Source organism: Natator depressus, chromosome 10 (assembly GCF_965152275.1).
Source record: "Natator depressus isolate rNatDep1 chromosome 10, rNatDep2.hap1, whole genome shotgun sequence".
NCBI lineage: Eukaryota > Metazoa > Chordata > Testudines > Cheloniidae > Natator > Natator depressus.
In genome coordinates this window covers 25,345,535-25,370,574 of record NC_134243.1, presented here as the reverse complement: position 1 = coordinate 25,370,574, position 25,040 = coordinate 25,345,535, and the positions used below count along the sequence as shown (strand labels likewise).

The window sequence follows — 25,040 nt, the reverse complement described above, 5'->3', positions numbered from 1 at the left end:
CTAAAGCCCTTCACAGTTTTTAAGCCCACAGTGACAGACTATGTTAACTTGCATTTGATTTTTCACTGTATTTTGAAGCACAATATTGTTCATTTAGGTGAAATCCACAGTGTCATATCCATTGATCTATATTTTAAAATAACTGTGATTTTAGCTACCTTTTTTACTTACCTTAGTTTTCCTGAACCTTTCTCACAGAGTTCTACTGCTTTTTTACATTCTTCTAACAGGTCCCGTACACACCCATGTTTATCTGGATATAGTGTTATTTCCTTTACAACACAATAATTAAAATGAGACAATCAATGATTAGAGAAACTGAAATCAAAGCACAGAAAACACTGAAATCTGACTTATTGCTAGACCTTGCTCAACAGATAATGATCACTAATGTGTACACAAAACCCACGTTTTTTTAAATTCTTTTTCCTAGAAACAGTATTATGGAAGCCATATAACATTTTCAGGGCACTGCTCAGAAAGCAATGGATGGATGCAACTCTTCTTCTTAATGAAAATTTCAAAGAGGAACAATTACTAAATACATAACAAATCTTATGTTTTTGGTTTAGTCCTTAAAAGTCAATATTATATAAGATGCCACATGGTTATCACAATACTATCCAAAGGCTTATGAGAAAAGAAATTACAATGAATCCAGGGTGGTAGCTAAAATTGTACTAACCTCTTCCCTAAACTGGCTATTTAGCCATATGCACTTAAAACTTCTCCTGTTTTCAAAGTCAGTAATTTTCATTTTAAGCTAGAAAAAAAAGAGATACACTTCAGACATACTTGTAAAGGCAACAAAAGCACAAAGGTATAAATAAGGACTCATACCTGCTGATAATAAAGTTTTTTAGGTTGTCTAGGTTTGAAGAACTGCAGGAGATCTCTTAAAGTACCTTCATAATTATGTCTAAGAGGATTACCTGGGCCATCCCTATAACTATACAAGAAAACAACATATAAATATCACTTCATAATCCATTGCCATGAAGTAAAATCTGTTGAGAATGCAAAATAAATTTAACTTCCAGTACGCAAATTTACAAAATTTCACTTTGGTATGAAACTCGCATGCCCAACCTATGCAGCACTATAGTCATAGTGATTTAAGGGGAGATTTTCAAACACACAAGAGATTGAGAAAGTTCTTGGAAAGAAATATTTGGTGATGTTAGCTGAAATAAAATTTAACTAGGCAAAGAATTAATTTTGTGGCAATGTGGAAAAAGTTATTAAATGATTAAATGACAACCTAATTCTAATTTGTTAGTTTTAAATTATTTAAAATTAGTTTAAAGATATTTTGCAAATAATGACAAAGCTAAACTAGAAAGTTATGTTTACAGGAACTCATCTTACCCTTGGGACTTGAAAAACTGTAGTAGCATTGGGTCTGTATTAAGTCTTTGTGCAACAGTCTTTGCAACCTGTGGAAATAAAAGTTTTTTAAAACTTCTAAATGACAAACCATTTATGACACTGCTTTGTCTAGGGTTATGCATAATACTACCTTCATATTAGGTTCCAATAATCCAGTCACAGACATATAATACACACTACCTACATGAATGGTGACAGAGTCCAAGAGCAGATGTATTTGGTATATTAAGTGGGTGGCCACCACCAGTTCTTGAAGATTCTAGGCCCATTAACACCTTGTAGGAAAATTAGGTTGCATAGGTATACATGAGGGCATAATTTGGCTGAATCTCTATTTCTGGTGATGATACAAAAGAATCAGAACACACAGCAGACTTTCAGATCCCAAGGTTGATGGGCAAAACAGTCTAAAAACAAAACATCTTTTTACTTGTAAGTGAGCAAATTTTATTTGGAAGTCATTCTCAGAATGTAAGCAATCCTACTATGTCATTTTTAGAAAGTCACTTTTCAAAGCAGAATAGCATTTTAAAGAAGAAAGTTCTTGGTTTTATACAACCAGCCGCTATTAGTAATAAAAAAGAAAACACTCTGGAAGGGAAACAACTGAAATCGTGTTAACATAGGCAGAATTTATCTAAATATATTTAAGATTTTCTGTGAGCAGTAAGTGGCTCTTTAAGGAAAACTTTAAAAAGGCAAGGTAGAAAGTATGAAAAGGAGACTGGAATTATTTATTTCTAATAGAACACACAATGTGCTAAGTGAAAAAACAGAAGTGAAAGCACAGCCCAGGCCCTGAAGAACTTCATCTAAGAATATTTCATCCAAAGAGTGGTGTCTTGACCTACTAATTAATCTGAACCTGATTACGTAACACCCCCCACATGGCTGTGAATGGGAAAACAAAAGGAGAGGAAACAAAGTAGAGTGGAATACATACCTGAAAGTAATTCATTCTATTGGATAAAGTAACAACAAATCCGGGATCATTGGGGATAGTCTTATCACAGAAAATGACATCAACACGGTGGTAAAGGTCTCTGAAGTATTCTTTTGCTGTTGGCAATTCACTGTTATCATTTTCTGGGTCGTCCCTACAAAAGCAGACAAATTGTACCATCTACATCATACAAGTAGTTAGGGAGTGTTAAATATGTTCTACAGTGAATCAGAAATATTACTGAGAAATACAGAAATGAAGTTAGGAAACCGTTAAAGAGCCACCCTTTGTATACACCAGGACTGTAATTGTCAGCCGTGATTCATATCTTTTGAATATATACGTGCTGTGCAAGAACTTCTAACACATTTGCACACCATGCGTACTTATTTGGCAGCATGCTGACTCCATTTGTTTCAGAGACATGTTCTAATGGCACTCATTCCCCCTTCCCTCCCCTGGTATGCTACCACATACCTTTACTACATTGCTGAAAACATCTTACATTCTCATGAAAGGCTTTTATTAGTCACTTTGCACAATGGCTGGATGTACAGTAGCATCCCTTGAACCACAAGTGTGAAATGTGTATAGACATTAGTATGGGTCACTACTGACTGGTACCCCTATCTTCAATAGCACCAGTGTACAAGCTGTGCACTTACCCAGAAGTCAGCAGCCAGCCAAAGGTGCATAACACCAACTGGGTCAACAGGGAATGCGAGTTCCAAGGCATGACATGAGAAATACATTCATCTCACATAATCTGGGGTAAGAGTGCTGAAGATAGACTAGCTGGCTTCCACCCACTGTCAGCCCATGGAGAGAAACAGAGCAACACAGTTGGGTGTGACCATCAGGAGTAAGAGCACAGAAATGCTGATTTATAGTCCTGACAAACTTAAGTAAGATCCCTTTACTGGATATAAGCTGCAGGAGTTCTCCCTTTGCCTTGGAGAAACCTCCAATAAGCACCAACATCCCTATTATTTGAACATGTGCTCAGTTAAGTCAGAAGCATGTCATCACTGTAGGCCAATGTGTGACTAGTGAGGAAGCACGAGTAAGAGGAAGGCAGCTTAGTTCTAGGCGGAAGTTATAGTAGTTATAACACAGAGACTTAGATTAGAATTACAGCTAGGCTCTGTTGTATAGTATTTCAGGTACGGTGGCTCCAAGGGCAAAGCTGCAGAATTCAGACTGCCTGCTGAACACAGATCTTAACATTATCTGTGAAGAACTATGTCAGTATTTATTGGTCTTCTAATTCAAGGTGAGGAGTTTTTTTTTTAAATCTTACAAGTGACAGTTTAATAGTCTGAATAGTTTAATTCCCCCGCCCCTCCAAACCAGTAAGTTGATACTGCTGACTATGTCTGTCAGTAAGCAACCATGCTTTTGAATATTTGAAAATCATTGTTAAAACTGCTAAATAGAAAATCTTTCTCCACTTAAATTTAAGGAACCAGGTGATGTAACCATGACTATAATCATCCCTTCAAAACACATACTTCTGAAACACTATGATGTCACCATCCATGAGTTCATCAAGAGCCTTATCAAGAGATACATCATGGTCTTGAATTCTCTCTGTTAAATTCGGTTTAACTTCCTGCAGTAAAAACAAAAGGGAAAACAATCAGAAGAAATAAATGACAAAATAGGAAATTTTCACCGCTGAAAAAATATCGCAATGGAAGATGACTCATTTTCTTTTTCAATCAAAATTTAAATGAATGGGGGGGGGGTGAATTTTGATGATTTTTTAATTCACATTATATTTCATTTACAAACTTCACTGCTCACAGTAGAGTTCGCTATTTCTACTTTACCCATGAAATTTGCACTAGATTCTCTTTTAGTTAAATTGAATCCATTTTAAAATGTTTTACACCGTCCATCACATCTTCTCAATAGCCAGCCCCAATTCAAAATTCTTCAGTGCTCGAAGACTTATTTTTCAAATCACGCAACTTTCAGAATAGTAGTAGAACCCAATTAATACTAGTTTGTTTTTGGCAAGGTGCAACGGATTCACTACAGCAGGCTGCCTCTCCTTTTCAAAAGGAATGGAAAGCCCCTAGAGTATTAAATACACACTATTTTAATAACTATAATACACATATATTGTGAGTTGTTTACTGGAACATAAATATCTTTGTTTAAACAAACAGGTGGCAGAAACTTTTGTGGTCCTCATCCATACTATTTGAAAGAAGGAGCTTTTATAAGTTTAATGTAAATTTGGAAGTGACTGTATATATGGAAGTTCCCTGGTAGCAGTTCTGCCTGTTAATACGGAACTCTGTAATGCCCCAGGAAAGACCAGTGAGAGCAGTTGGCTGCTAGCAAAGCAGGCACCTAGTGGCATTAAGAGCTCCTAGTCCTACTGTAGCAAGGGCCTCACTGCAGATTCAAATCCCACTAGAGCAATTTAAAGTGGTTATAAACATGTATTACTCCTACACTTTGATGAAAGGGTGTGGGAGCTCTCACTTGTTGCCTGCTGCCTCATACAGTGTGGTGGAGGCAGGAGAGGATGCAGCATTCCCTCCCACAGCTGGAAACAGGTCACTGCAGATTCACGTGCAGAGGGTCAGGCACTGAGAGCACGTAGGCCAGCCCTGTTAGCAGCAGCAGCTGTGCTATCATGGTGACTCGGGGAACATGCATGGATTTAGTGCTAACAGCACATAGTGTGGCTCACACAGGAGTTCCATGCAGATAAATGTATCTTTTAGAGTTTAAAAGTTTCCCTTACCCTTTAAAACTTCTGCTTGCACAGTCTGAGGTAAGACTTTTTAGTCACAAATTACTAGTGGTGTTTTTGATTGCTGATTTCAAAGTTAGGATTCCAATGATATTCTCTTGTGCCCAAGTATTCAAAAACTTCAGAGCCATAGCTTTTGGGGTACAGCAGATTAACCAAACATTCCTGTGCACAACATCTTTAACAGTGAAAGCTCTGTTTGTTAACTGTAGGATGCACAAGCTGTAAAGTTTGTTACTTTAAAATATGTGCTAGAATATGTAGCCAAATCATAACTAACAGCCAGTCCTGGAGCAAAAGGAACGCTAACAACCTTGAGAGAGTTTAACAGAGTTTTGTGGCTAAATTATTAGTCACGCTGATGCAAAAAACAACAAAATCTTATAAAGGATTTTGGCTTTTAATGTTTCAGAGCAAGTGTTCAGAATTTAAGTTTCTGTGAATTTAGCCCCAGATTAAAGGAAACGGTAATAATTTTTTGAATAGCACAGAGAGCTACATAAGTATTTATTAAAATAAATATACATAATCAGATGCATTTTATAAATTAATTTTCAATAGTTCAGGAACACTGATCACTCTGAGTATTTCCATTCAGTGAATGGCACCATTTTATCTCAGTGAAACTTGTCTCTTGGTGACACAGCATTGTACCTAACCAACAAGAGGAGGCTAACATCATGTGGCTGAGTAGACTTCACTGTTAAACCATCACTGTTTGTTATCAAAGCTAGCTATTAATTTTTTTTTTTAAGTTATAAAATTAACTTTACAAGCACTTTGAAACTGACTGATTTTCAGAGTTTCCAATGGGACCGAAGCCTCAGTTGGCTTTGTGTGTGGTTATGGTTTCTTATGTTTCTAAATGTAATATCTAAAACTATTTTATTTCTCACTTAAAATGTTATTTTAGTGACATGTTCTTTGTATTTATATGTAGTAGTTAAAATCTTTATAAACATTACAGTTTTTCCTTAGAGGAAAACTTGCTAATGGACACACAAATCTAGATTTATTGTAGGAATAATAATCAATCCAAACCTCATAGAGGATAAGGTTAGTTTCTTGGGGAAATCCTGCTCTCTCACACATAACTGGAAGCAAGTCACCTATTGGAAAAGAAAAGAAGCGTGAAGTATGTTATAGCTTTCACTAGTAGCGAAAGCTATGATTAAAGTTGAAAATGGTTCCATTATAACCCCCCAAATTTTCAGATGTCCAACTTTATGACAAATTTCTCCTTTAAATTGAAACTTCCCATCCTTAGGTTTAGCCCAAAAGGGGATTTTTTATTTTAATTTGAGGAAATTTTGCACAGCCATCTGAATTCTGCTAGCATAAAATAATGCCATAGTTTTAACCACACACACAAAATAAACAGAGCTAGAGCAAAACCAAAAAGTTTTACGCATAACATTTTGAATGTAAGTTACTGTTAATGTAGAGCAACATTTGCTTTGCTTATGGGCAGAGACGTTATTAACAATAAGAAATCCGAGTATCACTTCTGAACAGGTTCAGTGCACATCCGCTAAGGTTTTTCAGTGGAGCTTAATGAAGCTCCACCCTCTTTATGATGTCACATAGGAGTGAGGCACATTAGAACTTTACACACACAGTCTAACCAGACATGCAGAGGGGCTGCAGCTGCTGGTGGGACAATTTTCCAGAAGTCATTTTACAAAATGTTGCAGCAGAACACTTGGCAAGAACACTATAAAACTGCAACATTCAGGAATAAGAACATTTGCTGTAGTCACCAACACACTGTAAATCCTAAATTTTTAAATAAAATTAGAAAGATACAGCCAGCTCAATACAAAAATCCATAGACTGCTGCCCCATTAACCCAGTGTTGCAGATAACTGTCTACAGCTAAATCTCAGCAGCAAAGATGGAACTCACAATTCCCACACCCCATTCATTTCAATGACATGTGAACTTCAAAGCCTTGCTGGGGACATTTAAATTCTACAGTTATTGAGCAAAAACAATTTTCTCTCTTAAAAAAAGGGGGGGGGGTTTAAGCTATATTAATGAACCATTAAGACTTCCCAGTTAAATTTAAGTTAGGAAATAGAAATGTTAAGGTTCCTGCAGACATGTTGCAAACCTTGCATATTTCATGCCATACTTCTAACAATATACCAAATTATATGTTTATCACAAACACAGGAATAGAAAATATTAGGCACGTCTAACAGACGGGTTAATGCTGCTGTAGGAGCCTTCATTTTTGTATTTCCTGAATTTTGCTTTCAACAGTATAACATTAAATGCAAAATGTTATATTTATATAATTGATCATATTATATTACAACTCAACAAGAGTTTAAAGACTTACGTATTTTACAGGATATAGGTGTATAGATATGTCCACAGTAATTCAAACTCCGAGTCTTTGGATCATACATCTTCAGAAACAACATTACATCATCTACAAGTTAAGAAATAAAAAATAATCTGAAATAAAGCCATAATTTGAGCACATCTGAAGATCACCTAACCGTAAATTTCATTTTCATGCTCAAGGCCACAGTAGTCACAAAACAATGTCTTTAATGAATGAGCAAACATGTAACCTGGTAACAAGATAATTTCCTTAAAATACTTTTTAAATACTGAACCCAAACACCACACACACAGCTGATTAAATTAATTTCATTCATTCTAGAACATCTGAAACCCCACTCTCTCTCCACCTTGGAAGAGGACAACACAAAATGAGGTCAGGTGATCAAAGTGCATTGAGAGCCACAGTCTGACAGACATCTTGTACATCAGGCAGACCGAGCGCCAAAGAAGGAGCACTCAGTCATTTTCAGGCACATATAGAATGAGAGATTTTGTATTTTCTGAAATTTTAGCATATATACTTACGATCTTTATCAAATTTGGGTAATGTTGCTCCAGTAGCTGCCATCTCTGGATCTACTGTTTCCAGGAATATTGTCCATGGATTTTCATTGTCACTGAGCTCAATCATCTGTTTGTTTAGGAAGCAGAACACACAACATGAGCAAAAAATGACTTTAGATGAGTTTCATATAGGCAGAAAACTTAGTGGAGTGGTCAAACTGCATAATTTAAATTAAAACAAAACAAGAAATTAAAAGGAATCTTACACTGTTGGGAAAAGTCCCTCATTTTTAGCTATGTTGGTGAGAGTTAAAGATTATATGCAATCCTTCACCATCTTGCTAAAGTAAGCAAAACAATATCAAATATTGCTTTGATGTGTGTTTTTTAAAAAGTTACACAAGTTTTAAACTGCACAGAATTTTACTTAAAGTGGGCTCTCTTGTATGTTTAAAAATATTTTATTTCCATCCATGTCAATTATAGTAGCAAGAACAAAAATTAAGGATAAACTTAACACAGGGGTTAGTACAACTTTTTGTATCCCTAATTTTATTAATATTTATATGCAACACTTGCTATTTTATGAAGTTTCTAAAGCATTCATGGAACTCATATTTGCCCTTACATTTGATATTACGAGTAGTAAAATTTAAACAAGTTAGTGTCAGTGACAGATGACTAATGATTGTGTCTCCTTTCATTACAGTAAAAAGATCTAGATCTGCTAAATCTCAAAATCAATCCACCAAATCTCAAATCTACTCTAAATCAAGGGCTACTGTACACTGGTTCTAGATTTCACAAGTTTTTCTATGTCCCCTGTAACACCATAGGTTAGTTTCCAGCACTTAAGATTTTGATGTCCTGAGGCCACAACTTTACTGTTGGAACTGTAAATGAGACAGACTTAGAATTAACTTTTCCCCTATTAGTAAATATTTACAGTTTTATTGCCATCTGCTTCATTATCTAACATCGCTGGTCGTTTAGTTCCATTACTTCTAGCTTGCATCGGCCACAACCGTATTTGATCCTGTGGAAATCCCTAAGTTAAAAGAAAGTTAAAATGATAAGAAAATACAAATAGATTAAAATACTTTAATAAAACCAGTCAAAACTAGTCAGTGTACAAACACTCAAACTATGACAGAAAGAAGTTACTCACCTTGTGCAGTAACTGTGTGTGTCACTATGGGTGCTGCACTGCTGATCGGAGAACTTCAGTAACGGTGTCCATTAGACCCGCACATGTGCTCTCTCTCCTCATGCTGCACCACAAGGCTAGTCAGTGACGCGGGCTAACCCCCCTCAGTTCCTTCTCTACCGCAGTGTCATTCACAAGAACTCCGAAGTAGAGGGGAGGAGGGTGGGTTGTTGGACACCCACAGGGACACATCTCAAAAAACCATTGTTACTGTACAAGGTGAGTACTACTACTTCGTGTCGTGTCCCTATGGGTGCTCCACTGTAGGTGATTCCTGAGCAGTATCCCTTCTGGGGGGCTGAGACTTCTTTAACTGACCCAACTCCAATGACAGCACAGTGGAGCCGAAGATGGCATCAGTGGCGGAGTCCCCAGTGATCCCATAACGTTCCACAAAAGTGTGGACTGACACCCATCTTGCCACTCTACAGATCTCTGATAGGGACATTCTTGAATAAGGCAATGGATGAGGAGATCGACCTTGTAGAGTGTGTACAAATAGTATGTGGAAGGGTTATCCTGAGAACCTGGTAACACTGTCCGATGCAGTTCAAGAGACACTTGGAGAGCCTCCGATATTCCTGAACCCTTGGATCTTTCCGCAATAGAGAGGAAAAGCCTGGGGGACTTTCTGAAAGTCTTTGTCCTGTGCAGGCAAAAGGCAGATTATCTCCTGATACAGATTATCTCCTGACATCTAGAATGTGCAATATAGCTTCTCTCTCGCCTCTGTGAGGCTTGGGACAGAAGGCTGGAAGATTAATCAATTAGTTCATGTGAAACAGGGACGGTTACCTTGGGAATGAATTTTGGATGTGGCCTAAGCATAACTTTGCCCTGAAAGAATACTGGTGGGGAGGGGAGGGAGGGAAGGTGCCATGAGAGCTACTATTTCTTCTGTTCTCCTGGCTGAAGTAATCGCTATCAGGAAAGCTGTTTTCATTGAGAAACAGGTGGCTATGGGTTTGAAGGGAGGCCTAGTCAGTTCTTTCAGCACCAGGTTTAAGTCCCATGTGGGAGGAGGAAGTTGAGGTTGTGGGAAGAGGCTTACTATACTCCTGAGGAGCCTTTTGGTGACTGAGTGTGACTGCACCGAGTACACCTCTACTGGAGGTGGAAGGCTGTTATAGCCGATAGGTGGACTCGGAGAGCTTACAGACAGATCCAATCTTTTTAGGGCCAGAGCAAAGTCTAAGATGTTGAAGAGTCGCGGATGTCAGGGAGATCTGTTGGGAAATGCACCAAATCCGAAACCTGGACCATTTTTGCACGTAAGTATGCTGCGTTGAGGACTTTCTACTGTATAATAATGCCCCTTGCATGTCTTTTGAACAGGAGCTTTCTAGTTGTTTGAACCAAGAAGGAGCCATTCTCTAAGGCAGAGAACCCCCAAGTTGGGATGCAGATTGTCCTGGGACAGCAGGTAGGGAGTGACTGGGAGAGGGACTGGCGGGCATGTTGCAAGCTGACAGATAAAGGAACCAGGTTTATCTCGGTCAAATAGGAGCGATCAGAATGATGTGTGCTCAGTCTATTTTTAAATTTTCAGCAGGACCTTCAGTAGTAGGGGAAAAGGAGAAAAGGCATAAAGAAGGTCCCCATCCCACGGGAGGATGGCATCACCTAGGGAGCACTGTCTTATCCGTGCTCTGGAGCAGTAGCGGGGACATTTCTTGTTCAAGTAAGTAGCGAAAAAATCTGTGGTTGGTGTCCCCTATTGCCTGAATAGATCATAAAGTACTACTGGGTCCAGCTCTTGCTTGTGGTCATGTGGGAATTAGTGACTGAGACTATCCACTATCAAGTTGTGTGCCTCAGGGAGGTAGTCTGCTGACAGTGTGACATTGTGGGAGACACACAAGTTCCATAATCTCATTACCTCTATGCAGAGGGAAGGTGATTGGGCTCTCCCTTGTTGATTTATGTAGTACACGCAGGCTATGCTGTCTGTTAGGACTCTTGTGTGTGATCCTTTGATCAGCGGGAGGAAGTGGGTGCAGGCATTCCTGACTGCCCTTAGGTTGAGGAGGTTGATGTGAAGGGATATCTTTGTGGGTGACCATTTGCCTTGGGTATTATGGCCATTTAGATGTGCACCCCACCCTATGAGCGATGTGTCAGTGATCAGAAGCAATGGTTGGGGGGATCTGCAAGAAGGGGATCCCTTTGAAAATGTTGGTTGGGTCTTTCCACCAATCTAAGGAGATTTTGACCTTGGTGGGTAGCGAAAGGGGTTTATCTTGTCTGTCCCTGTTTGGGCTGTAAACAACATCTGGAGGCACCACATGTGAAGCTTTGGCATGTAGTATTACCGTTGTGCCCGCTGCTATGTGCCCCAAGTTGTAGGCAGTGTCTGGCTGATATTTGTAGGCTGTTTTGAATGGTCTATATGAGTGTGGTTAAACAGAAGAATCTGTTTGAGCAAGGGGAGTTCTGGTCTGTAGAGTCGAAGCCAGTGCCTATGAATTCCAGGTGCTGCACTGGAGTGAGGGTTGATTTCTAGGCGTTGATCTGCAGACCCACTTCTGTAAACAAGTGTATTGCAGCTTTGGTGACTCGGTGAGCCTCTTGTAGAGACTGGGCTCTGAGGAGGCAATCGTCCAGATACAGGTAAATCATGATCCCTTAGGAGTGTAAGTGGGCGGCCACTACAGAGAGAACCTTGGAAAATACTCTTGGGCCAATGAGCACCCTGTACTGGTAGTGGTCTTTATCCTAGAGAGGATCTGAGAAATTGTCTGTGAGTTGGTAAGATTGAGATATGAAAGTATGCGAGGGCTGAAAACCAGTCTCCCTGTTCCAGCGCTGGAATGACTATTGCTAAAGTGACCATCTTGACTTTTAAGCCTTGACAAACTTGTTCAGAGCTTTGAGGTCTAGTATGGTCTCCAACCTCCCTTCCTTTTGGGTATTAAGAAATAACAGGAGTAGAACCCTTTGCCTTGTAAATGTTGAGGTACTGGTTCTACGGCTCCTAACTGGAGGAGACGATCGACCTCTTGTCCCAGTATGGCCACTGGGGTGGTGGCATAGAGATTGTTGTTGGTGCCCATGCCAAGATGGTGGTGGTGGGACCATCTGAGGATATCCTTGAGGCTCTGCTGATACTGGGCACCGTAAGGAGCCTTTGAGGAGTACTGAGATGCCACCTCCTCAGGTTCACTGTCCGAGCCCTCACTGGAGAGCAGGGGAGCATGGCAGAGCAGTGGGGAAGACTCCCGTGCCAAGTGAAGACTTGGTACAGAGGTCCCAGCACTGAGAAGAGGAGACCCCGATGCATGGAGTGCAGGAATTCCAGTGGTGCTGTCCGACTCAGTGCTGTTGGCAGTACTGTGGGGGATGGGGATCTTGCCCATACCGCTTGCTCTGGTGCCAAATGAGGTGTCGAGGATGGTACTGATAAGGAATCACGTACTAATGTTTTCTTAGGAGGAGTGCTTACTTTGTCCCTAGGTACCATTGACTCAGTGCCTGTGCCCATTGGCTGTAGGTCTGTCAACAGTATCTGCCACTGAGGACTTCCATGAGCCACACCGGACTGAGAAGGTCTCTGTGCTGGTGGTACCGAGGATATCGAGTGTGCCAGAGAACGTTTGCGGCTATGTTGGGGCTCACTGGGGGGACTTCTGCTCTTTTATTGATGATTTGAGAGAGGGGTCAGCACCTTGTTTCTTTGACTCACAACTTTTGGATGTTATGGACTATGGGGAAGACTCACATCTGAAAGGTGACTCATGGCATAGGTCTGGAGATGGTCGAAGAGCTGCTTCCATGAAGATAATCTTCTGCCTGAGTTCTCTACCTCTAGGAGACCGGGGCCTGAGCTGTTTGCAAAGACCACACTTTTGTTGAATGTGGCCTTCCCCGAGGCAGCAAATACACTGAGAGTGCTTGTCTGCAATAGGGATTGCCTCTTTGCAAGAGAGGCACTTCTTGAAGCAAGGGAGCTGGGCATACCCCATTGGGGGAAGGTCCCCAACGAGGAGAGAAGTGGGAAAAGAAAGTTTTTTTTTTTTTTAAAGGGGAAAAATAAGGAGAAAGAAAAAAATGACAACTAGAACTACAACTAAGAACTAGGAGGCTACCTAACTATAGAAAAGCAAATAGCTCCGTTTCTAGCTGGGGTGGCCGAGAAGGAACTGAGGGGGGTTAGCCTGAGTGCGCCGACTAGCCTCATGGAGCAGCACGAGGAGAGAGGGTGCACGTGCAGGCCTAACAGATACTGCTACCAAAGTTCTAAAATCAGCAGCACAGGGACGCACGCACACCTACAGTGCAAAACCCACAGGGACACTACACAAAGAAGCAGTCACATATACCAAGAGAATGCTAAGATTATAAAGTGAACAAAATATAATAACAAAAACATGTATAGTTAGATACTGTGCTACAGAAAAAGCTTACCATTGTTTGAGAGAGGTTTTGAACAAATTCTGCAAGTGTGGAGTTTTTTAATACTTTGAACACAGTATATTTCACTTTTTCTTCATCATACATATCATTGCCTTGGTGGCCACAAAACTGGTCCTCTGTCACTATCTGAAATATTTTATAAACATTACTTATATATAGTTTACAGCTGAAGAATCAAAAACACTGTTGATGTAAGCTTTGCCTCTGAATTTAACTGTTTATTGGTATCAGTGTTCACACTTAAATCATTTTGTGTTAATAAGTTTTCAAATATATAAGCTATCTCTGAAACAAGACAAACTATGCTACTCAAAACCATGTTTAAAAACTCACAAATATTCTGACAAAACATAGCACAAAGCCATTAACATTTAGGCCCAAATCTTGCAAACACTTACGCACAATAATAATTTTAGCATTAGAGAAGTGCCCCTGCATTCAAAAGGAATATTCACCAACGTGTTTCCCGGAATGGGGCCTAAAACATTATGGACCAGTTTCTGATCAGTATACCAATTCTACTGGGTGTGTTGTTCCTGTACTCCCCTGCAGATATTGCCACTGTGGAAAAGCCCTGGTTTAAGAGGAATTTCATTCTGGTGTAGGGCCAGCACTGCCTCTATTAGCAGGACATAATGGGGTAGACGGAGGGAGGGAGTAGGTGCTCTGCCTATTTGGTGCTGCTGGGTGGCTCCATAGGAAGCCATAGCAGTACAGTGTATCAAACAGCAGCCCCAGGGCTTGGGGACTGCTCTGGACCCTGGCCATCTAAAAATGTGAGAGATGCAAAGGTAACAGTTCTCCTCCACTCCTACATGGTGAACTCGGCACAGCTGCAGTCCAGAATTGGGCGCTATAGCTAGCTATATTCCAATTTCAGAAAGTTATTTATGGGAGATATCCTGAGTTACCCTAACACTGCACTGTAAGAGTTCAGTCCTTTTCCTCTAATACAATAATTTAACACTCTCTAAAAAGCCATGAAAAGTTATATTCTTGTATAAGTACAACAACCAGTGGACCAGCAGAAATGCCCATGAATATACTGTTATTTCCCACTGAGTACTATTAATTTCATCAGGATTCAAGGTGACATTTGCAGGTATAAGAAATGGTAACTTTCTGTAACTGCGGTTCTTTGAGATGACACAAAGACGTGTATTCCACTTAGATGTGTGTGCACCCAACTCACTGGAGCTGGAGAATTTTCCCTATCAGTACCTGTAGAGAGATGGCACTCACACCTGCTGGCCATAGCGCCTCCCAGGACTACATGAGGCAACACCGCCACGACCCTTCTCATTTTCTTTGCACCGAACGCCCAGACGCTAGACTCTGATGCAGAGGGGACAGAAGCTGGGTCATGGAATACACTTCTGCATCATATCTTGAAAACCACAATCACAGTAAGTCACCGTTTCTTCTTTGTCAAGTAGATGCAGCTGAGTATTCCACTTAGGTGACTCTCAAGCAGTACCCATCCCAGGACACAGGGTTTGGAGTCCACCTAAACAAGGATTTCAGGGCCACCTTACAAAAACTTGCATCCACCCTTGAAGATGCAATAATGGTGTAATGGTTCGTAAACATATATATATGGACAACCACAGAGCAGCGCTGCGAATAGGCAATATTGAGACATCACTGATGAATGCCTTTAACTATGGCTGTGCTCTCGCAGAATGAGCTCTCACCTGCTAAGGAGGCGTAGCTGAACCCATTTCATATGCAGTCTGTGTTTTACATTTAGAGGTAGTCTGTGAAGAGACTGCTTGACCGTTCATGCGATCAGCATATGAGACAGGTGAGGTGAAGCACAGAATGGTTTAGTCCTATCCAGATAGAAGGCTAGACATCATCTGACATCTAATGCATGGAGAAGCTGCTCCTCAGGAGATGAATGCAGCTTAGGAAAGAACACAGGTAAATATATCACCTGGTTCAAATGAAACAGAGACCACTTTAGACAACAATTTTGGGTGTGGTCATAAAGTCACTTTGTTCTTATCAGAATTGTGTATAAGGAGGTTCAGCCATCAGAACCTGCAGCTCTCAGACTCTTCTTGTGGACGTTATTGCTACCAGGAATGCAGTTTTCTGACACAAAAGCGGAAAAGAACAAGATGCCAGAGGCTCAAATGGGGGTCCCATTAAAACTGCTAAGACAGTATTAAGGTCCCACAGAGAAGCCAGCTCTCAGGCCAGATGAAGAAGCCCTTTTAAGAATCTTGCTACCATAGTATTGGAGAAAACTGATCTTCCCTGAAAGGGGGGATGAAATGCTGATATTGCTGCCAGATGCACTTCCAATGAGCTACACTCAAGTCCTGACAACTGAAGATACAGCAGGCACTCCAAGATGCCCTGGATAGAAACCAGCATCAGCTGAATTCCAAGGGCCAGGGATCACAACAAAAACTGCTTCCACTTAGCTGACTAGGCCATTCTGAGGGAAGGCTTTCATAAGTTGAGTAGAACCTGTTGAACAGCTGCTGAAAACTGTTCTTCCTCCTCATTTAGCCACAAAACATCCATGCTGTGAGATGCTGGGAGCTGAGCATGGGATGCTATGTGTGACTGATTCTCTGTGAGTAGGTCAGAATGGAGAGGAAGGAGTATGGGAAACTGAACTGACAGCATGAGGTCAGAGACCCAGCACTGCCTTGGCCATGCTGGGACAATGAGAATGAGTTTGGCATGATCCACTTTCAGCTTAAGGATGATATGTGGGATGATCAGGATCTGGGGAAATATGTACAGGAGAGCTGATCGCTAGCTGACATGGAAAGTGTTGGAAAGGGAGCCTGGACTGAGGCCCCCTTGAGAGAAGAAAGGTGACATTTCCCGTTGTCCCTTGTAGTAAGCAGGTCAATCGTCACAATGCTCCAAGCTGTGAAGATGACCTGGACAACACTTGTCTTCAGAGTCCACTCATGACTCAGTGAAAAATTCCTGCTGAGATGGTCTGCAAGATGAAACTGGACCCCAGGCAAGTTGTCGACTCTCCTCGATGAACAACTGCCACAAACTGATTGCCTCTTGGCAAAGTGTCATGGAATGTGGTCCCCCTTGTTTGTTCAAATAATACATCATGGTAGCGTTTTCAGTAAGTATGTGAATCACTGAGCCCCTGACAGTCCAGAAAAGCATGACCTGCATTGCACATGGCTGATAGCTCCAGCAAGTTGATATGCTGTGAGGACTCCTGCTCCGACCACATATCTTGAACTTTCAGTGACCCAGGTGTGCTCTCAAACTCATCAAAGAGATGTCAGTGACAATAGCCCTGGCTGGCAAGGGCTGGACAAAGGAAACACCTTAGCATATGTTCTCTGGACACATCTACTACTGCAAGGAGTCCAAGACCTGTTGAGGAAGACCAAACTATCTATAGGGGTTAAGAGTTGGATAGTAAACCACCCTGAGCCAAATGCAGAGGTAGCGAAGGTGCAACTTTGAGAAGTGGGCCACCTGCGTGCAAGTGGGTGGATATGTAGCCCAAGAGCCTCAGGCACATCTGAACTGTCATGGAAGTCTGAGACAGTAGACTGAGGCAAAAGGTAGTAAATCACCTTAAAACGGTTGGTCGGCAGAAAAGCTCTCAAACTTTTACAGTCTACTAGGGCCCCACTTAACTTTATTTTCAAAGTGGGAACCAAAGTTGACTTCCCAGTGTTTAGGATGAGACCCAGATGATCGAGTAAGCACAGCATAATGTCGACGTGAGCAAGTATTTTCTTTCTGAATCTGCCCCTCAATAACCAGTCATCCAGATACTGGAAGATGTGGATTCCTTTCTTCCTGAGATATGTCGTCACGACAACCACACATTTAGTAAAAACACAAGGGGCAGAATAGAAGCCGGATGGAAGCACCATATACTGAACATGGTGCTCTGCTATGACAAATCAAAGGAATTTCCTGTGACCAGGCAAAATCACCACATAAAAGTAGGCATCAAGAAGGTCCAGATCAGCAAACCAGTCTTTCTGAGACAATGTGGGGAGGATAGCTGACAGAGTGACCTTTTGGAACCTCATGTATCTGATATATTTGTTGACGCCACAAAGGTAGAAAATGGATCTTATCCCTCTCTTGGATTTGGGCACCAGAAAGTACCAGGAACAGAAGTCGAGACCTCAGTGTTCCGGAATAATCTCCTCTGCTGCTCCCCTACCCAGTAGAGAGCAAACCTGCTCGCGGAGCAGCATCTTGTGGTCCCTGAAGAAGGATGGGGATGGAGAGGAAATGGATGAAATAGCCCGATCTGAGAGCGTCCCAGATGTCAGTGGTGATCAAGCCCCAAGCATCATGAAAGCAGGCCACCCGGCCCTCAAACGGTGGGGATAAGGAGAAAGGAGCAAAAACTAGAACACTGCTCTGGACCAAGGAGTCAAAATGGGTGCTTGGAGGGTGACACGGAAGGGCATCTGAACTGACCAAACTCCGGACCCAAATGCCTCCTCCTCATGTATGGGGATCACTCCCCTACATGACAGACAATGTTTAAGCCCTGGTGAGGGTATCACCCAGGAAATACTTATATACCACCTTATATAATCAGGGAGGGGCTATGGCCACAAGCGCCACCTCTCTACGGGTTACTGGTACAGTATCTCTGCACTTAAAGTTGTCCCGGTTAGCGTTACATTGCTGATCAACTAGGGAACAGGCTCGTTTAGTCGCACAAAGCTCCCTTATAACATCCTTTGGCAACCGCCTGCTTTGTCCAGTGCTTGCAGGAAGAGCAGCTCGTTGCAGCTAGCTGATGGGAGCTTGGCATCAGGGCAGACCGGCAGCCCCCCATCAGCTCCCCTAAGTTCCCCATGCGGCAGCCTCCCAGCAGGCTATTAACTGCCAGCAGTTCAGCTGTCCCTCCCACCATTGCCATGTGTGCTCCTGCCCTCTGCCTTGGAGCTGCTCCCGGGAGCCTCCTGCTTGCTGTGTGCGGGGGGGGAGAGAGAAAAGAGGGGCGCTAATGTCAGGGTGTCCCCCTCCCCCCGCTCCTGCCCCCCACTTACCCCTTCTCCATATAGAGCAGGGTGGGGACACAACAGGGCTCAGGACGGAGGGAGCTTGCTGGCCGCAGCTGCTGTCTCAACTTCCCGATCTACTTAAAAAGGCAATGTACTTAGAGTGGTGTCAGCGTACTTAAAGCCGCAATGTGCATCTCTCTCTCTCTCTCTAACACAGGGTGTGTCTGTCTGCCATGCTGTCTCCCCTCCCTCCATTGGTGCTGCCTTGAAGAGCGTGAGGCTACATTAATAACGTGTTAACCCTTGAGAGCTCAGCCGAATGCTAGTTCATCATTTAGCAGTAAGGCATTCCCTGGGAAATATCCCACCCCCTAACTCAGGGGCAGGCAAACTTTTTGGCCTGAGGGCCGCATTGGGTTTCGGAAATTGTATGGAGGGCTGGTTAGGGGAGGCTGTGCCTCCCCAAACAGCCAGGCGTGGCCCGGCCCCCAACCCCATCCCTCCCCTGAGACTCCTGCCCCATCCAACCCCCACTGTTCCCTGATGGCCCCCCCTGGAAACCCAGCCCCATCCACCTCCACCCCGCTCCCTGTCTGCTCCTGGAACCCTCACCCCTGACTGCCCCATCCAACCCCTCATCTCATTCCTGACTGCCCCTGCCGCCCCATCCAACCCCCCGTTTCCTGACTGCCCCCCCCATTCCTCGCCCTCTGACCATCCCGACCCCTATCCACACCCCTGCCCCCTGACCACCACCCCCTGAACTCCCCTGCCCTCTATCCAACCCCCCCGCTCCCTGCCCCCTTATCGCGCTACCTGGAGCACCGGTGGCTGGTGGCGCTACATCCGCGCTGCTTGGCTGGAGCCAGCCATGCCACTGCGCAGCACAGAGCACCGGGTCAGGCCAGGCTCTGCAGCTGCGCTGCCCCAGGAGCTTGCAGCCCCGCCGCCCAGAGCATTGCGCCGGCGGTGCAGTGAGCTGAGGCTGCGGGGGAGGGGCCGGGGGCTATATATATAAAAAATAGTTTTTTGTCTGGTGAAAAAAAATTTCCTGGAATCTTACCCCCCATTTACATTAATTCTTATGGGGACATTGAATTTGCTTAACATCGTTTCGCTTAAAGTTGCATTTTTCAGGAACATAACTACAACAAAATTCTCTGGCTCCAGTGTGCTGGGCATGCACACGCGTAAGTGGAATACATAGCCGCATCTACTCGAAGAACTGTTTGTTGGATGAAGCCCTAAGCTGGTGGTTCACACCAAACAAGAAGTAACAAACAACTAGAGAACCCAGATTTTGATTTGGGTGGTTTAACATTAGAAATATTGAATTAAAGAAGATGGACATGTCTGTTTTCTAGAATTCTGACTACTATTAAGCCAATATTACTATCTTCAAATTTCAAAGCAGAAGTTCGTTTTAAGTGACTCTGTTTGAAAGCTGACCTGCACTTGCATGTAGAGGTGAGCTTCCTGCCTCTCCTTCCTCTTCTGAGCTTCTATTCTCTTTTCTTCTTGTAGCCGTTCTACTAATTGTTGAGGAATATCATGGTCTGTGACAGGTTGCAAAACTTCACCTAAAAAGAAAGTGGGTTTGTGATGTCATATTACAATAATTTATATCTAACAGGGCTTTCATACACACTCATGACTATTCCTGGGGCAATGGGGACACAACTATTTCTGATAAGCAGCTAAGGAAAGCTTTTACACACCTTTAAAACCACGGTTTATCTGATATAGCATCATTACATTTTGGAACAGGATGAACTTTCTACTCTAGGCTAGACTATGCCATTTTCATGATTTATATCTTATCCTTATGAAAGATTCAATTAAATGTCAGATTTTTAGGATTATAAATCTTTACTGACACTCAAATGTACATATATCAAGCCAGATCTAGTTCTCGTCACTAAGGTTCAGTTACATTAAAATAATGGTACTCCATTTCTGCTGTTCAAAATACAAACAAGGCTATTACACAATTACTGTGAAGAGAAAGTGAAGTACTGTAGTGTACACTTATGACACCACTATGTCAGCTAAAGACATTTTTGATTTTGAAGTGCAATAAAGACTGGTCAAACACTAACATTTTCCGAGGTTAACTGCAGCTTTCTGAAGCTTCACCATATGGTGAAAGATGACAATAACTTAGGATTCAAAGATAACCACAAACCTCTGCATTTAAATATCTGGGTTTAATCAACATTCACACACAAAAAGACACACAAATATATACATACTTAATTTTGATTCCCTGATGTAAACCAACATGTAAGCATTAGTACAGTGCCGAACGGATAAGTCATCATCATGACCTCCATAATTGTGTTCAATTGCTTCTTCCTTTGTACATCTCGATACAACATCATCATCAAATTTACACCACTGGGGAAAAAAAGTGAATTATTTAAAGATACAAAAAAATTATTCTTGACTCAAATTAACTCACACCTTAACTGACTGAAATTACATGCAAGAAATGGGAAGTCGGGTTTTTTTGCTCTTTGAAGTAACTGAAATATAAAACGCTTTTCCTCCAAGCAACAGAATAATTTTTTAACAATATCCCACTGACTCAACATAAGTTGTGCAACCTTCTGTTCTTACAAAAAATAAAGAGGGCCTTACATTTCTGATGTTTTATTAATTAAATATTTGAGCCTGTTTTATGTAAAACAGCAATCTTTAGCCAAACTATTCAAATTATTATTTACCTTAACAGAATCTGATCTGTTATCCAAATATATTTCATTACTACCATGAAGTTCAGATATCTGATGCTGATTTATTGTTGTAGAATGAAATATAAAGCAAGTGGTGCACAAAAGTATCCAACTACTACTTGTAAATTTTAAACATACTGTGGCAAATATGAAATAAAACATCCCAAAACTTCATCCTTATCTGTAAAATATCTGTTGTGAAAATTAAAGGGGAAATATGAAAAACAGTAAATTTACATTGAATCTTTCTCCTCTTAAATATAAACAATTTAATTGCTCAAAAACATTTTATGGGGCACATAATGCAAATATCTCAAAGAAAGATGTACCTGACCTATAAACTTCCAGTTATATCAAGTCATCAGAGTGTTGAATCAGAGATGTTAGAAACATTTCCCTACCTTTTTCCTGGATTTAAATATATGTATTACAGACAGTAAAGACAGAAGACAGGCTGGGCAGTCTCCTGCTGCACACACTGATGTGTGTGACTGGAAGGATTCCCCTAGCTCAGGGGTGGCCAACCTGTGCTTGAGAAGGAGCCAGAATTTACCAATGTACATTGCCAAAGAGCCATAGTAATACGTCAGCAGCCCGCATTACCTCTGCACTTCACCTGCCGGCAGTCCCACTGATCAGCACCTCCCCCTCCCTCCCCGTGCTTCCCACAGTGTGCAGGAGATTGTGAGGGGGAGTGGGAGGAGCAAGGGTGTGGCAGGCTCAGGGGAGGGAAAGGACAGGGCCTTGGAGGAAGGGGTGAAGCAGGGGCAGGACCTGTGAGAGAGCCAGGGGTTGAGCAGTGAGCACCCGCCCCTGGCACACTGGAAAGTTGGTGCCTGTACCTCCAGCCCCGGAGTCGGTGCCTATACAAGGATTTTCATATTAACTTCTGAAGAGTCACATGCAGCTCCGGATGCACAGGTTGGCCACCCCTGCCCTTGCTAAATTTTTTGGCCACAAGTCAACCAACAGCAGGCAAGCATGAGGCTGCTCCTCCCTAAGTGGGCGAGAGGCCCCGAATGCCTCAAACTGTCAGTACCTTCACTAAAACAGAAAAAGACAAAGATTTTTTGTACAAATTAAGTTTCCTTAAGTCTGTGGGACTAGAAGCTGAGTGAGATAGAAACAGTTTAATAAACTCTTCCAAGAACAAGCATTGTATGGGAGAAAATGAACTTAGTTTCGAAGACAAGTATTCTAGTAGTCCCCACTCCTGGAAACCAAAAGGTTCCTAGGGTGACACTAAACAGCAATGGGAATCTTAATTGCAGGTTTCTGAGTTACTCCACAACAGAAGCTTCAACTGCCTCAAAAGACAGAATAAGACACCTCTACAAACAAAAAAAATAGTTTGGTTGCTTTTTCAATACTTACTTTGCCATCCCCTTTAGGATTTAAGTAAACAACATAATGTCCGCCATGGTTATCTCCACTATGTACTAGTACTGCATGAAGGATGTAATTTGCAGCATCTTTGGGGTCTGTTTTTTGTAAAAATTCATCAAGTGGCAACTGCTCAGGAAATTCAAACCTAATTTTAAAAAAGTGAGGTATTTTTACTTGCAGTTAAAAGAATAATACTCTTATGCTGAAATGTATTTACACTTATAAACTTCACTAAAGAAAGTTACAGTACATAATTGAACAAGTCAAATTACAACATCATTTTTATCTGAGATTAACTGCAATGACTGGGTAAAGCAGCATATTTTACATTGTTAATATGGGATATAAATAACCTTTGTTTCCACAAGGGATTAGATTCTGCTCTCAGTTACAAAGCAGTGTAAGTTCAGAATAACTCAGCTGAAGTCAAGAAGTTACTCTGGATTTACCACAAATGTAAATGAGAACAGAATCTAGCTCAACAACCCATTCCTTGCAGGTGCTGCAAGAGTGCAACTGCTAAATTAGGTACCTTTTGACTGGAACATTATTGTTATTTTGCACCAGACCATACTACATAACATTCTCCAATTATTGTAACGTATGGATTTCCTCAATTTCTTTTTTTGCTGGAAAACAGTAAATTAATTTGCAAACAATTTTGCAAGTGTCCAGAACTCATTTCATAGAGGTGTACCTGGCTGGTACAAAATCCACATAATAGAAATTACAGGTTTTTTCAAACAGTACATCTACTTGTGTTAAGAACATCTCAAACTAGAGCGCGTGTGGTGGAGGCAAAAGAAAAAGGTGACATGAGTGGGGGGTAATTCTGTTTATCCTTGCAGCAGGAATTTGGTATGTATTAAAAATAGTGGCATACTACACTATTGCAACTTCTCTTACTTTTTTGATACCCATATGTAAACAAGGTTCTATATAAAACTGCATCATTTAAAAAAAAACTAAACAACTTGTTACTTATTTCACATCCCAGTAAATGGTTAACAATATTTAACAAACAGCTGAATCTGTCAATCAGAACACTAAACATTCGTAAGTCAACAATGCACGTAATCAGAACTATTTCTTGGGAGCTTTCTTCAGCATATGTCTTCATGTACCTCTCCCTGCTAGTGTCAACTGAAAACCCAAAAGCCAGACTTTGGGCAAAATAGTTTCCATTTCGTATTTCAACAAGTTCAAACTTTATTATGGCAAAAGAGTTACCTATCATTTATCTTGATGTTTTGGTCAGTTTGAGGGTCATACATAAATCTCATGAGTTGAAGATGTAACACTGGTGGCAATGTTAGGAACTTCACACCTTTCTCTGCCTCCTGTATGTTTGAAAAAGAATGCAAGGTTCAGACTCTAAGTTTGTCTTCTTAAGCTACTCAAGCAAAATAATTTTTACCCATAAAATTGCATTTCTCAGATTAGTTTGTACGATATGGGCTTTCATCTACACCACACAATAGACAGATGGGGCAACAAGGATATTTCATAACTTTTTGGTACTTTCGTACCTTCTTGAGCTTCCCAGGTGCTACTGCAGTAGCACTTAGAACAAAATAGTTAATTATGTAAAAGAAGAGCAACAAGTAAGGCAAATGCATTGTAACATCACAATGAACTACTAAGAATCAATTAACAAAAGTTGTCTATGAATAAAAAAATGTATATAGATGCAATATAGCACCAGTGAAACTTCTAAGTTCAAGAAGGTTGATCCAGCTAGTGCTGGAAGATTGCTGAGTGAAAGGTCCTCCCATTATAGCTAGCTTTTCTTTTTACTTCTTGCTACTGCAGTCTTGGGAGAACTCAGGTAAAACTTGTGACTTCAGAGAGGCCTTACTAAACAGGGAAGACAGAAGAGTCAAGATGTAGATCATACAGTGGATCGCCAAAGACACTGTTTTCGGACATAACGTAACAAGCATAAGAAGAGGGCAGTGAACAAGTCAGACATTGTTAGGCTGCAACACCTTACCACAAGAAGAGCATTTACATATTTTTTGTTTTTCCAATTTATTTTTAACTATTATTGACAAGAGTTATGCTTGTTGTTAAAAAAAAAAAAATCAGCTTAACCAAACCAGTTTTAGACAAGGACTTCTGCTTTTCATCCTGTGGTAGGCAAAGTGAAACTGAAAAGCCAGAGAGAGATGGACTGGTGTAAAGAGATGAATGGCTAAAAATATTCTGCAACTTCAGTTGGTGCTCCTTCCTGTTTGTTGGTAGCATATAGATACGCATGCAAATGAGGACTAACTTTACTGAAGTAGTTGAATGGATTGTCACCTCGAAATCAAATATCAGTTGAAAAACAGAATCTAAATTTAAATGCAAGTTACAATTT

General features: G+C 41.4%; 1 protein-coding gene across 1 annotated transcript in view; it reads right to left on the bottom strand.

Moving 5' to 3' along the window:
- Positions 1-25,040, bottom strand: part of USP7 (ubiquitin specific peptidase 7) — a 102,025-nt gene that overhangs the window by 7,896 nt on the left and 69,089 nt on the right. The window contains exons 12-26 of the mRNA XM_074965471.1: positions 23,909-24,018; positions 22,667-22,823; positions 20,810-20,954; positions 20,007-20,137; positions 13,573-13,707; positions 8,908-9,009; positions 7,983-8,088; positions 7,447-7,539; positions 6,144-6,211; positions 3,844-3,944; positions 2,333-2,486; positions 1,369-1,436; positions 841-949; positions 686-763; positions 172-272 (exon numbers count right to left, since the gene is read on the bottom strand). Coding sequence (XP_074821572.1) covers positions 172-272; positions 686-763; positions 841-949; positions 1,369-1,436; positions 2,333-2,486; positions 3,844-3,944; positions 6,144-6,211; positions 7,447-7,539; positions 7,983-8,088; positions 8,908-9,009; positions 13,573-13,707; positions 20,007-20,137; positions 20,810-20,954; positions 22,667-22,823; positions 23,909-24,018 — 1,658 coding nt within the window. The remainder of the gene's footprint in view (positions 1-171; positions 273-685; positions 764-840; positions 950-1,368; positions 1,437-2,332; positions 2,487-3,843; positions 3,945-6,143; positions 6,212-7,446; positions 7,540-7,982; positions 8,089-8,907; positions 9,010-13,572; positions 13,708-20,006; positions 20,138-20,809; positions 20,955-22,666; positions 22,824-23,908; positions 24,019-25,040) is intronic.